The 14,248-nt window shown below is 47.5% G+C and overlaps 1 protein-coding gene across 2 annotated transcripts in view; it reads right to left on the reverse strand.

The window, feature by feature from the left end:
- Positions 1 to 14,248, reverse strand: part of aatkb (apoptosis-associated tyrosine kinase b) — a 38,661-nt gene that overhangs the window by 2,703 nt on the left and 21,710 nt on the right. For both annotated transcript variants that reach the window (XM_053341440.1, XM_053341441.1), the window contains exons 4-9: positions 13,809 to 13,896; positions 11,926 to 12,059; positions 10,843 to 10,927; positions 9,578 to 9,699; positions 7,607 to 7,756; positions 1,236 to 4,734 (exon numbers count right to left, since the gene is read on the reverse strand). In XM_053341440.1, coding sequence (XP_053197415.1) covers positions 1,236 to 4,734; positions 7,607 to 7,756; positions 9,578 to 9,699; positions 10,843 to 10,927; positions 11,926 to 12,059; positions 13,809 to 13,896 — 4,078 coding nt within the window. The remainder of the gene's footprint in view (positions 1 to 1,235; positions 4,735 to 7,606; positions 7,757 to 9,577; positions 9,700 to 10,842; positions 10,928 to 11,925; positions 12,060 to 13,808; positions 13,897 to 14,248) is intronic.

A 14,248-nucleotide genomic window follows, 5' to 3' on the forward strand; every position in this document is an offset into this window, starting at 1 on the left:
GAAGGAAGGAAGGAAGGAAGAGAAGACAGGAGTGCAATAAGGAAGGAAAGAAAGAAAAATAAGACAGGAAGGAAGAAAAGAAGACAGGAAAGAAGGAAGGAAGGAAGGAATGAAAGACGGAAGGAAGGAAGGGAGGAAGGAAGGAAGGAAGGAAGACAAGAAGACAGGAAGGAAGGAAGGAAGGAAGGAAGGAAGGAAAATAAGACAGGAAGGAAGAAAAGAAGACAGGAAAGAAGGAAAGAAGGAATGAAGGAAAGAAGGAGGGAAGAAAAATAAGACAGAAAGGAAGGAAGGGAGGAATAAGGAAAGTGGGAAAGCCAGATAGGACCCCTTGGCGGGCCGGATCTGGCCCACGGGCCGCATGTTTGACACCCCTGTACTAACCATTAGAAGATAAATGTGCTTTCAATGTAAATGATTGAGGACAAAATCCACAGTCCTTACTTTGAGGAAGTGAAGATAATATGAGGCTTCAAATTAGTCAAATAAAGTCGATATCTGACACATTTACAGTCTTTTTAAGCATCAAATTCCCTCTTAGTGTTTCCCTGTTGAGCTGTGGTGGAAGTATAGTAACACAAAGAGGGAATTTGGCACTAAAAAAAGACTGTAATGTTGATTGATTTGACTCATTTGGACGGCTGAAGCTTCCTATTCAAAACATTTTTGCACAGAAAGAGGACTGTGGATATTGTCCCCTTATCAATTACATTAAAAAGTGCATTATGAAGGGATCTGGTAATGGCTAGTATGAACAGGAGGAATGATTACAGCAAGAAAAAAACAGGTTCACTGTGAATTTAGGGACCTGACTTTTGTTTTAAGACAGATTTGAAACCTGTCCTTTAATTTTGAGTCACGTTTCTGTCCACTTGATTAATATAAGTCCAGTATTCACTCTCCTTTTGGATGTTTTAGTCGCCACTAACTAGAAAACATCTTGAGGTTTTTAGCTGCTAGATGCTCAGCTAGGTTTCCTTTTAGGTAAACAGTGTTGAGCAGATTTATTAAAGCTTTTTTTTGCTTATAAATGGATATCTACAGGGGTTTAATGAAGGGTATCCCATAAAATAAATGTGCCATGAAACCATAAAACAGTGAATTAAATGAGGCTCTAATAACTTGTTGATCATTATCTTTCATTTTGGCACTATGAGAGCCCCTTTCACATTAAACAAAGGTTTAAATAGTAAATAGGTGAAAGAAAGTATTTAAATACACCCTCTGTGACTCACCTGATCGAACAGATAGACGGTGACATCATCAAAAAACGACACCGTCTTCTTCTTGCATTCGAAGTCCTCCGCCAGATTCTCCACTGTGAGCAGCGTCGGCATCTTGAGGAGGCTGCGCAGCTTGTGTGCGTCGCTGTTGTCGCTCACCACGATGGGCACCGGGTGGCACTCGTCCTCGCTCTCCTCCCCTCCGCTCTGCTCTCGCTCGCTGTATGCCCGCAGGTCCTCGTCCGACTCGTCGCTGTCGTCTGTGTCGCCATCCTCCTCGCCGTCCGCCTCTTCCCCGTCAGCCGGAGACCCTCGGCCCTCTGCTGCAGGAAGCGGAGGTGGAGGGGTGGATGGAGGTGGAGGCGAAGAAGAAGAGAACCGCCTGGTGTTTGCTGTGTGCTGCAAGGCCACCTCGTCTTTGGGTAAGGTGTGCAGGGTTTCTCCGGATATCCCTGATGGCTTGTTTTGAATTGTCTTGATCGCTGCTGGCTCTTCTGCTGTTTCTAAAGCTTGAGCCTCCTCCTCCGCTTCCTCCTCCTCTACATTAATGTTGGAGTTACATTCTTCGTGCAGGGCACCGAGGGCCTCCTCCATAGCGCCCACCACCTCTGCTGCCCAGTCGCCCAGAGATGAGTTCTCCTCCTGAGATGGCCATTCATCCAGTCCGCCTTCTGCTATCGAGGCGGTATCAGAGTGCTGCAGAGGTAAACCCAGTACTTCATCCTGCTCACAGTCCTCCGAAGACGACTCTGCTGCTCGAGTCAATGTGGGTTTACTTTCAAGTTTTATGTCTTTGCTTGCAACGGTGTCCTGTAATTCTTCCTCCTCCTCATTCTTCCTTTTCTCACCCTTCTTTTCTCCCATGTGCTGTTCCTTTTCAACATTTTCTTCATCATCTCCTATTTTCTCTGGTAGCTCCTCTCCTTCATCCCTGGACTGCCTTTCGTTCTCGTAGTCTGAAAAGTAAGCAGAGTCTCTGTATGGGGTCTTTTCACTCAGCGGTTGAAGGATGTCGTCACATGACTCTGAGGTACCTAAAGCCAAATCCTCATCCAGTGATGGCTCCCCCTCTGTAGGCATCTCTTGGGCCTCCTCTTCTTGCTCCTCCAGGCTCGTGTCAAGTGGAGGCTTTCCTAGAGGTTGTTCACGAGGTTCATGAGGCTCTTTGGGGACAAACTCAGGGCTCTCATTATTTTCTGTGTCGTAGCCGCTGTCCATCGCTTTAGGTGAGCTGGAAGGGTGAGAGGACGCAGGACTGAAACCTTCACAGGACCCGGCTGCAGACGGCAGATCCATCGAATCCATAGAATCAGGAGTTCCTACCTGCTTCTGTAGCGACTTGAAGGCAGGAGAAGCGTTCAGCTCGCTGGACTCGTCTGCGAAGATGCCCGAGGTAACATCGGTGATATCGTCTGTGATGTCATCGTCCTCTTCCTCGTCACTGCAGTCGAGGATGTCGGCGAGGCTCACGCTGGAGCCTCCTCGGTCGACGCCGCTGTCGCCAGTGTGACTCATCTCTGACTGTGGATCTGTGAGAGCAACCATGACATGCGTGTTGTCGTCAGGAGGAGGAGGAGTGGCTTTCGTCATTGTAAGGGTCACCTCTTCTATTTTAGGCTCTGTCGGTTTTTGCATGATTAGATTTTCCTTGATTACATCCTCCCTCTTCTCTTTAAACAGTGAGTCATCTGTTGTGAGGTCAACATACGGCTCTACATTGTCTTCAGTCTTCATCAAAGCAGGTTTAGGGACAATGGGACCACCTGGAGCTGGAGATAGATTGATCATCTCTTCATTGTTTGGGATTTCAATGACCTTATCTCTGATGTAGTTGCTGTGGCTGTAGCTGTGACTGTAGGTGTTGTTTCTGACTAGCAAGCCGGTGAGTGGATCCACAAAGTGCGAGTGGCAGCACTCTCCAGATGCTGGCACCTGAGTCTCGCCCTCATGGCACAGGTATATGTAGGCATTGCAGTTGTCTGTGGGCACCATTGTGTGGTGTTTACTCAGATTAAGGCAAGCGCTGTTGTCTTTGGCCTGGTGGGGCTCAAGATAGTCAATGGGTTTAGGCAGAGTGTGGAAAGCCAGGCTGTGCTCTTCTGGCCAGGAGTCTTCGATGTCTGTGCTCGGCATTGTGTAGTGGAAATCTACGTAAGCGTCCTGTCTGCAGCTGTGGCTCGCCCGTCTGTGACCCACGCTGCTGTGGCGATGTTTCGAAGGCCAAGTGTTGCAGGTGTGTCTCTCAACAAATATATCTTCTTCTTCCTCCTCTGAATCACTATCTCTGTGTCCAATAAAGAGCGCCCCCTCTGTCTCCATGTTGATACTGACCGAGTGGCTGTTGTGCCTGGTGTGGCTGGGCATGGTCTTCCTCAGGGAGCCCATCATGTCGTAGTAGCCCCCCGTCACGTTCTTCCCAATGATGGAGGCCTGGCTTGTGTCTAGGTATGCGTCTCTGTAGGCCTGCTGAGGTGGACTGATTACAGAGGGGGATATACCAAGCGGGTTCTCCAACTCACCCAAGGCCTGGCGAAGGCTTCTTGACCCCCAGCTTTCCTGATGATGACGCTCACTGGAAAGCTCACCTCCAATCAGATAGTGATCTATCCCCAAAGGTGGCGAGTGCTCATAGTAGTAACCCCCATCTCGGTCTTTATAGGACACATAGTGACTAGACTCCCAGGGTCTTATGGGGCTGCTGTCTGACACTTGCCCTAAAAGAGGCTCCATTGTCAAGGAGATAGCAGGACTTGAGTCATTTGAGTCATACACATCTGACTTATGGATGTCGGCTGACCAATAAGGACCAATATTCTTGGTCTGTGATGGGCAGGCCATGCACTCGCCCGAGTCGGCGCTCCCAGTCAGGAAGCTCCCACTGCTGCCCTGGTAGTCTGGGCTGTAGGAGCACATGGTGTAGTCCAGATCAATGTTACAGTCTACCGGCTCTTCAATGCGGATGTAGTATTCGCTGCTTACAGAGGGGCTATGGGCACTGAGGACGGGGAGTACGCCTGGAGCATGTAGATGTTTTGGTTGGTAGTAAAGAGGTGAAACCCCGTGGCTGTGGCTCTCCATGGGGCAGCCTCCCACAATGCCTCCTGGTGGGTAAAACGCCTGATGACCCAGCGCGGCAGACGAGTCCGAGGCTCTGTACGACTGCTCTGCTCTGGCTTGCTCCCACTTGTACTCAAAGTTCAGGCCGTGGCTCGTCTCTGTGACTGTTAGTATGTCATCCCCAGACTCCGAGTGGTAGCCGTCGCCTGTCGAGAACTGCTCGAGGAGAGGGAAAGAGGAGGAGGAGGTTATTGAGGGGTGATCTCGTGACATCACACAGGCACCACGGAGGTTGTTGTGTCCGGCATTGGGACGCATGGAGTTCCATCGTCTCTCAAAGTCTTCTTCGGCCTCGCTGGCCCCCTTGGCACACAGGTAGCTGAGCAGCAGGTGGACTTCCTCTGCGTTGGGCCTCTGATCCGGTTGGAGCCAGCAGAACTGCATCACCTCGTACCTGAAGAGCACAGATCAGATATAAAGGTTTGACAAAAACATACAAGTTACTGCAAACTCTGACAAATGTGTCTACATGCTGATAATTTAGGATTCTTCCTCCTGCCTTCCTTCCTCCCTTCCTTCTGTCCTTCTTTCCTCCCTCCCTCCTTCCTTCTTTTCTCCCTTCCTTCCTTCTGTCCTTCTTTCCTCCTTCCTTCCTTCCTTCCTCCCTTCCGTCTGTTCTCCCTTCCTTCCTTCTGTCCTTCTTTCCTCCTTCCTTCCTTCCTCCCTTTCTTCTGTTCTTTTTTCCTCCCTCCCTCCTCCTGCCTACCTTCTTCCCTTCCTTCCTTTCCTCCTTCCTTCCTTACCTCCTTCCTTCTGTCCTTTTTTCCTCCCTCCCTCCTTCCTCCTGCCTACCTTCCTCCCTTCCTTCCTTTCCTCCCTCCTTCTCTTTCTTTCCTCCCCCTACCTTCTTCCTTACCTCCCTTCGTTCCTTCCACCCTCCTTTCCTCCCCACTACCTTCCTCCTACCCTTCCTTCCCTTCCTTCCTTCCTTCCACCCTCCTTTCCTTTCCTTCCTTCCTTACACCCTGCTTTCCTTCCTTCCTTCCTTCCTTCCACCCTCCTTTCTCTCCTTCCTTCCTTCTGTCCTTCTTTCCTCCTTCCATCCATCCTTCTTCCTTCCTTCCTTCCTTCCTTCCTTCCAAAAACATCCAACCAAACATTTCTTGTGAACATAATCCAGTCAGACCAACTCAACATAAGTGGGAAAACAGTTTAGATGTATATAAACATGATTTTTAGGACCCAGCGTTGTTAGAATTGGGTTTTTCTTCTTGTTTGTAATACTGAAATGTCCTTCTTTCCTTCCCTCCTTCCTTCCCTCCTTTCTTCCTTCCTTCTGTCCTTTTTTCCTCCCTCCCTCCCTCCTCCTGCCTACCTTCCTCCCTTCCTTCCTTTCCTCCCTTCTTCTCTCTTTCTTTCCTCCCCCCTACCTTCCTCCTTCCCTTCCTTCCTTCCTCCTGCCTACCTTCCTTCCTTCTGTCCTTCTTTCCTCCCTCCCTCCATTCTTCTTTCCTTCCCTCCTTCCTTCCTTCCTTCCTTCTGTCCTTCTTTCCTCCCTCCTTCCTTCCTTCTTTCCTCCCCCTACCTTCCTCCTTACCTCCCTTCCTTCCTTCCTTCCTTCCTTCCACCCTCCTTTCCTCCCCACTACCTTCCTCCTTCCCTTCCTTCCTCCCTTCCTTCCTTCCACCCTCCTTTCCTTTCCTTCCTTCCTTACACCCTGCTTTCCTGCCTTCCTTCCTCCCTTCCTTCCTCCCGTCCTTCTGTCCTTCTTTCCTCCCTTCCTTCCTTCCTTCCTTCCTTCTGTCCTTCTTTCCTCCTTCCTTCCTTCTTCCCTCCCTCCTTCCTCCTGCCTACCTTCCTCCCTTCCTTCCTTTCCTCCCTCCTTCTCTCTTTCTTTCCTCCCCCTACCTTCCTCCTTACCTCCCTTCCTTCCTTCCTTCCTTCCTTCCACCCTCCTTTCCTCCCCACTACCTTCCTCCTTCCCTTCCTTCCTCCCTTCCTTCCTTCCACCCTCCTTTCCTTTCCTTCCTTCCTTACACCCTGCTTTCCTTCCTTCCTTCCTTCCTTCCACCCTCCTTTCTCTCCTTCCTTCCTTCTGTCCTTCTTTCCTCCTTCCATCCATCCTTCTTCCTCCCTTCCTTCCTTCCTTCCTTCCTTCCTTCCTTCCTTCCTTCCTTCCTTCCTTCCTTCCTTCCTTCCTTCCAAAAACATCCAACCAAACATTTCTTGTGAACATAATCCAGTCAGGCCAACTCAACATAACTGGGAAAACAGTTTAGATGTATATAAACATGATTTTTAGGACCCAGCGTTGTTAAAATTGGGTTTTTCTTGTTTGTAAAACTGAAATGTTATCATGTTTAATTCAAGGAACAAAAAAAATAATTAGCACAGTGTTTAATTTTCTCTTAATGTTTGTTACTGTTTCGTCTCTGATCTCAGAGCAGAGCATCGCCGGCGTTCCCCCGTCGAGGGACCACTGATGAAAAAATGTGCTTGTAGACATTTTCTGGTGCAAATAACAAATTATTTAATGAAGTTGTAATAACGGGACTAAAAAAAGAAGAAAACTGAAAAATAAATGTCCCCAAACTAGGAAAGTAATTAAATTCTTTGCAGTAGAAATGAGAATCCACTCGTCCTGAAACAGATTAAATTGTCCTCCTCTTTCTTCTTCTTCTTCTTCCTTCTTTCCTTCCTTCTTTCCTTACTTCCTTCCTCCCTCCCTCCCTCCTTCCTTTCTTCCTTCCTTCTGTCCTTTTTTCCTCCTTCCTCCCTTCCTTTCCTCCCTTTCCTCCCTCCTTCTCTCTTTCTTTTCTCCCCCCTACCTTCCTCCTTTCCTTCCATCCACCCTCCTTTAATTCCTTACTTACTTACCTCCTTCCTCCCTTCCTTCCTTCCTTCCTTCCTTCTGTCCTCGCTCCCTCCCTTCCTTCCTTCCTTCCTTCCTTCCTTCTTTCCTTCCTTCCCTCTGTCCTTTTTTCCTCCCTCCCTCCTTCCTCCTGCCTACCTTCCTCCCTTCCTTCCTTTCCTCCCAACTTCCTTCTGTCCTTCTTTCCTCTCTCCCTCCTTCCTCCTGCCTACCTCCCTCCCTTCCTTCCTTTCCTCCCTCCCTCCTTCTCTCTTTCTTTCCTCCCCCCTACCTTCCTCCTTCCTTCCTTCCACCCTCCTTTCCTTCCATCTTCCTCCCTTCCTTCCTTCCTTGACTCGAGGACAACAGGAAGGTTAAATGTGTTTCCTTGTGTTTCTGTGTGTCTGTGTGTGTGTCTGTGTGTGTGCGTGTGTTTCTGCGTGTGTGTGAGTTTTTGTGTGTGTGTGTATCTCACCATCGCTCGGCCAGAGGCACTTTGAGCAGCGGTTTGGGCAGTCGCAGCTGCTGCTCCCTCACAGCGTAGGTTAGCACTTGTCTGTCAGAGTAATGTCTGTAAGGTTGGTTTCCCAGCTCAAACAACTCCCAGATGGTAACACCCAGCGACCTGAGACAGAGGAGAACAAGCACCACGTGAAGATTAAGGCAAGGCAGCTTTATTTATATTTATATAGAGCATTTCATACATAAAACAAGTATTTAACCCTCCTATTGTCCTCGAGTCAAGGAAGGAAGGGAGGGAGGAAGGATGGAAGGATTGAAGGGAGGAAAGAAAGGAAGGGAGGGAGGAAGAGAGGAAGAAGGAAAGAAGGACGTAATGGGGAGGAAAGAAGGAAGGGAGGAGGGAAGGAAAGAAGGAAGGAAGGAGGGAGGGAGGAAGGGAAGGAGGGAGGGAGGGAGGAAGGAAGGAAGGAAGGAAGGAGGGAGGAAGGGAGGAAAAGAGGGAGGGAGGGAGGAAGGAAGAAGGAAGGAAAGAAGGAATGAGGGACGAGGGAGGGAGAAAGGAAAAGAGGAAGGAAGGAGGGTAATGGGGAGGGAAAAAGGAAGAGAGGAGAGAGGAAGGAAGGAAGGAAGGAAGGAAGGAAAGGAGGGATGAGAGACACACAGAAATCCAAAATATCTTCCATACTTTTTGTCATGACCTTCTTTATATGCACAACGTTAGGATAAAAGATCATTTTATAGTATAATGGTGAAAGATTAAAGCTTCTTTTTAAATGTAATCAAAACCATATCTACAAATAAACCCCTCTAAAACGTGTTGTTTTTGGGCTGTAATCATCTCCTCGTCTTTCAGTATTTAGATTGCACATTGTTTGGATTGATTACACTAAATAATCAGTCTGAGCTCTGGAGTATATCTCAACATGTTCTGTCTTTGTGAGAAAAGATGGAGATGGAGATGGAGATGGAGTTTAAGAGCAGCCGCAATATCTTCATCAAGTTTTGGCCAGAAAAATAAAATATGTAGTCAGTTATTCTCTTATAACCTGATACTGTCTATGAGATCTGTGTTACATTTAGGTTGGAAAGTATAGCTACATAACCAAATGTGCCGGGATATTTGAGAGAGAGAGAGAGAGAGAGAGAGAGAGTGTGTGTGTGTGTGTGTGTGTGTGTGTGTGTGTGTGTGTGTGTGTGTGTGTGTGTGTGTGTCTAACTATCTTTGAGGGACCCTATTTCTGTTGAAAACCAGCGTTGTGAGGACATTTCTCATAACTTCAAGGGGCAATTTGAGAGTTAAGACTTGGTTTTAGGTTCAGTTTAGGGTTTAGAGTAAGGGTCTAGAGTCTAGATGAATGTCCTCACAAGGATATAAAGACAAATGTTTCTCTGGGTGTGTTCATGTCTTTGTATCTTGAAAATCAGCATTGTGAGGACATTTTGGCCGGTCCTCACAGTGTCAAGGGCCAATTGGTTTTAAAGTTAAAGTTTAGGTCCAGTTTAGGGTTAGGGAATGCATTATTCCTTCCTCCCTTCCTTCCTTCCTTTCCTCCCTCCCTCCTTCTCTCTTTCTGTCCTCCCCCCTACCTCTCTTCCTCCTTCCATCCCTCCTTCCCTCCCTTCCTTCCTTCCTTCCTTCCTTCCTTCCTTCCTTCCTTCCTTCCTTCCTTCCTTCCTTCCTTCCTTCCCTCCCTCCCTCCCTCCATCCCTCCTTCCCTCCTCTCTTTCTTTCCTCCCCCTACCTTCCTCTCTCTATCCCTTCCTTCCTTCCTTCCTTGACTCGAGGACAACAGGAGGGTTACATGTGTTTCTTTGTGTGTGTATGTGTGTGTGTGTGTGTGCGTGTGTGTGTGTGTGTGTGTGTATATGTGTGTGTGTGTGTGTGTGTGTGTGTGTGTGTGTGTGTGTGTGTGTGTGTGCGTGTGTGTGTGTGTGTGTGTGTGTGTGTGTGTGTATATATGTGTGTGTGTGTGTTTAACCCTACCAGATGTTGCTCTGTTGGGTCTGGTCAGCCACCAGCAGGTTTCCGTGCACCTCGTCCACCAGCTCCGGAGCGATCCAGCGCAGCGGCACAAACATCTGATCTAATGTCACGTAGTAATCATCCTGACAGGAAGTGGAAGAGGAAAATATTAACAGAGCAGCAAAATCAGATCATCTTAATCATTATCTCAGCTGCACAGAAGAAGAAGACTTTTAACTCTTAATACTGCAAGGACTAATTACTAGAAAAGAAGTTTATGAAGTCTGGTCTATTTCTTTTGCTGTATGTAAATGCAACTTCCTGTCATCCTCCCGGGTCAAATTGACCCAGTCTGTTCTGATTGTTCCTTCTTTCTTTCTTCCCTCCCTCCTTCTCTCTTTCTTTCTTCCCTTCCCTCTTTCCTTCCTCCATCCACCTTTCTTCCTTCCTTCCTCCATCCCTCCTTCTTTCCTTCTTTCCTCCCTTCCTTCCTCTCTCATTCCTCCCCTCCTTCCTACCTTTCTTTCCTCATCCCACCCTCCTTCTTTCCTTCTTTCCTTCCTTTCCTTCCTCCCTTCCTTCTTCTCTCTCTTTCCTCCCCTCCTTCCTACCTTCCTTCCTCCCTTCCTTCTTTCTTTCCTCCCTTCCTTCCTCTCTCATTTCCTTCCTTCCTTCCTTCCCTCCTTTCTTTCCTCCCTTCCTTCTTTCTTTCCTCCCTTCCTTCTTTCTTTCCTCCCTTCCTTCCTTCCTCCCTTCCTCCTTCTCTCTCTTTCCTCCCCTCCTTCCTACCTTCCTTCCTTTCTTTCTTCATCCCTCCCTCCTTTCCTGCCTTCTTCTTCCCTTCCTTCCTTCCATCCTTCCATCCTTCCATCCTTCCTAAGTTGCATTCATGTAGTATTTATTATGGTGTTAATATGTGGTCTTGTGTTTCATCATGTTTTTAAATATATCGAAACATTTTTATTACAGTTTTGACTAATTAAATATTACGCTTTTTTCCAAAGAATCCCACCCAAAAAGTGTATCTGTTAAGTTTTTATATCGTCCTTCTTTATTAAATTGAAGCACTTAAAATCAGCACTGAGGAATTAAATCTATCATTTCTGTAGAAACTCACTCGGGTGGGTTTGAGTCACTTGTTTACTCAACTCAACAAGCTTCCCTTCGTCTTCATTCTTTTCCCATTCGGCCGAATTTCCCGGGAACAAATTAAAACTATTTGCAGAGAAAATAATGCTGCTTGTCTGTGTTTGCATATTTTTACAGAGTGCATGGGGTTTTTCTACCTTGTACTTGGCGTGAGACAGACCGTAGTCTCCGATCTTCACCGAGACGTCAGCGGTCAACAAGCAGTTCCTCAAAGCCAGGTCACTGGTTACAGAGAGGAGGAGGAGGAGGAGGAGCAGGAGGAGGAGGAAGAAGAAAGGGAGGAGGAGGAGGAGAAAGAGGAAGAGGAGGTGGAGAGAGAGGGAAGAAGAAGGAGGAGGAGGAGGTGGAGGAAGAGGAAGAGGAGGTGGAGAGAGGGGGAAGAAGAAGGAGGAGGAGGAGGATGAGGAGGAGGAAGAGGGGGAGGAGGAGAAGGACGAGGAGGAGGAAAAGGAGGAGGAGGAGAAGGAGAAAGAGGAGGTGGAGAGAGGGTGAAGAAGAAGGAGGAGGAGGTGGTGGAGGAAGAGATGGAGGAGGAAGAGAAGGAGGAGGAACAGGAAGAGGAGGAGGGGGGGCAGAGGAGGAAGAGGAGGAGGAAGAAGAAGAGGAGGGGGAGGAGGAGGAGGAGGAGGAAGAGGAGGAGGAGGAAGAGGAGGGGGAGGAGGAGGGGAGGAGAAGGAGGGGAGGATGAAGAAGAAGAGGAGGGGGAGGTGAAAGAGGTGGAAGAGGAGGAAGAGGAGGAGGAAGAGGAGGACAAGGAGGAAGAGGAGGGAGAGAAGGAGGAGGAGGAGAAAGAGGAGTAAACAGCTGTTACATGTCTTCATTATTTATAAACATACTAAACAAGAACCAGAACATTGCAGTAAATGTCGTATTTCTTGCGTAACAGAAACAGATCACATGACTGACCGGCCACAAAATCCAAAATCCAAAATCCAACTTATCAACCTTTACGAAAAAAAAAAAAAAAAAAAGCTGGCGGAGGTTTGAGTTGCTCTGGAGAGGAAGAGTCACCGCCTGCAACAAAATCACTGATGCTGGAGTCTGTAAGGAGCACTCAGGCAGCACCAGGATATTGTTCCAGGAAGCAACCAGATGGGGGGGGGGGAGAAGAAGAAGAAGAAGTAGGAGCAGCAAAAAAGAAGTGGTGCAAACCCTGAAATGAAGAAGTAGAAGAAGAAGAAGTAGAAGAAGAAGAAGAAGCTGGCGAGTGTGTGTGCTACCTGTGTGTGAAGTGGTGTTTGTGCAGGTGCAGCAGCCCCGAGGCGATGTCACACGCCATCCGCTGCAGGATCAGAGGCTCCGGGGTCACCGTCTCTGCAGTCCTACAGCTCCGGAGGTAACTCTTCACATCCCCCTTAAAAACCACAGCACAGACACACAGGGACAGTCAATCAGTGTGTTATATCACCTCTGACCACCAGGGGGCAGTGTTGTTATTGTACATTATAATAGATAAAAAAAGTAGTAAGCTATTTCTTCAGTTCAGTCCTGTAGGAGATGTTTGGTGAAACTTTTTAATGAGGGAGAAGAAGTGGATGTAAGTTTAAGATTTTATGTATTAACCCTCCTGTTGTCCTCGAGTCAAGGAAGGAAGGGAGGAAAGGAGGGAGGAAGGAAGGAAGGGAGTTAAGATTGAAAGATGGAAGGAAGGAAAGGAGGAAGGAAGGGAAGAAGAAGGAAGGAAAGGAGGGAGAGATGAAGAAAGAAAGAAAGGAAGGTACTGTAGGAAGGAGGGGAGGAAAGAGAGAGAAGGAGGAAGGGAGGAAGGAAAGGAAGGAGGGAGGGAAGGAAGGAAGGAAGGAAGACAGGGGGATGGGGGAAGGAAAGAAAGAGAGAAGGAGGGAAGGAGGAAGGACAGGAAGGAACTGTCAAAACAGACAGGGTCAATTTGACCCGGGAGGTTAGGGAAGTTAATATATCTGTAGTTGTGGTTCTCTTAATACAAAATAGTATGTAATTGTAATGAAATAAAACATATTTCATCACATGCAGCTCTCGTTACTCTCCCAGCAGAGTGGAGTTAAATTAATAGATGTGAAGCTGCAAAGATCTAATCCTGAGTTCTCTTTGCTTCAATATCACAGCAGATATCAGAGTTAAATGTAAAGAACTGATCAGTCCTGCAGAGCTGATGGTTGCGAGTACAGTACCAGTCTAACGTGACTTATTGGTAACTTTGGGCCTCGGCTGCCTCTGCCAAATTTTCACAGCAGCTGCCAAGAACGTTTTTATTACCAAAAAATAATTAACAGAAGAAGAAGAAAAGAATCCCATGAACTGCAGATTACAACTTTTGTTTCTCAATCCATCTAAATGTACTGAATCAGGTCCTCCTGTCGTCCTCCCGGGTCAAATTGACCCCGCCTGTTTTGATTGTTCCTACTTTCCTTCTGTCTGTCTGTCCTTTCTCCCTTCCTCCTTCTCTCATTCTTTCCTTCCTCTCTCTTTCCTCCCTTCCTTCTTTCCTTCCTCCATCCCCCTTTCTTCCTTCCTTCTGTCCTTCCTCCCTCCCTCCATCCCTCCTTCTTTCCTTCCCTCCTTCCTTCAGTCCTTCCTTCCTCCATCCCTCCTTCTTTCCTACCTTCCGTCTTTCTTTCTTTCCTCCCTTCCTTCCTCTCTCCTTTCCTTCCTTCCTTTCTTTCTTCATCCCTCCCACCTTTCTTCCTTCTTCTTCCCTTCCTTCCTCCTTTCCTTCCTTCCATCCTTCCATCTTCCTTCCTTCTGTCCTTCCTTCCTCCATCCCTCCTTCTTTCCTTCCTCCCTCCCTTCCTCCCTTCCTTCCTTTGACTCAAGGATAACAGGAGGGTTAATACATTTTATGTGCTTAGCAGCGCTGGCACTCTCACATCATAATCATTTTATTAAAATATTAAAATCTTTAAATGAGATGACCGACTCCCAGCAGGGGAACACGGCTCCCCTCTCTCTCTATCTACTTAAAAAAGACTCATTTTTAGCCTCCGCTGGCTCTTGGCATCTGTGTATTAACTTTTTAAAATCTGTATTAATCTCTTTTACACACATTATAAAGTGTTCCTCCTCTCTGCACAGCGCGGGGTGGGGTGGGTGGGGGTGGTGGTGGGGGGTTTGGATGGATACTCACCAGTGGGCAGAACTCCATCACCAGCAGGTACGGAGTCACCTCAGTGCACTGGGCCAGACACTGCAGCAGAGCCGGGTGCTGGAGGGCCCTGCAGAGGAAAGGGGGGGGGGGGGGGGGGGGTTGGGTTGACACATATAAAAATCATTTCCTCACATCCAAACTGACATATTAACTGTGAAGATTCATACAGTGGATCTGCAGTGTTTATGGAAATACATTAAATACCAGAATTGCTTCAAGAATTACACATTGTCATTTTTGCAGTATTTTTGCCATCCTTTGCAATATTTTTGTTTCTCTTTGCAGTATTTTTGTTTCTCTTTGCAGTATTTTTGTTTCTCTTTGCAGTATTTTTTTTCATCCTTTGCAAAATGCTTGTCGTCCTTTGCAAAAGTTTTATCGTCCTTTGCAAAAGTTTTATCGTCCTTTGCAGTATTTTT

The sequence above is a fragment of the Scomber japonicus genome, chromosome 20, assembly GCF_027409825.1.
Source record: "Scomber japonicus isolate fScoJap1 chromosome 20, fScoJap1.pri, whole genome shotgun sequence".
In the NCBI taxonomy this organism is placed as follows: domain Eukaryota; kingdom Metazoa; phylum Chordata; class Actinopteri; order Scombriformes; family Scombridae; genus Scomber; species Scomber japonicus.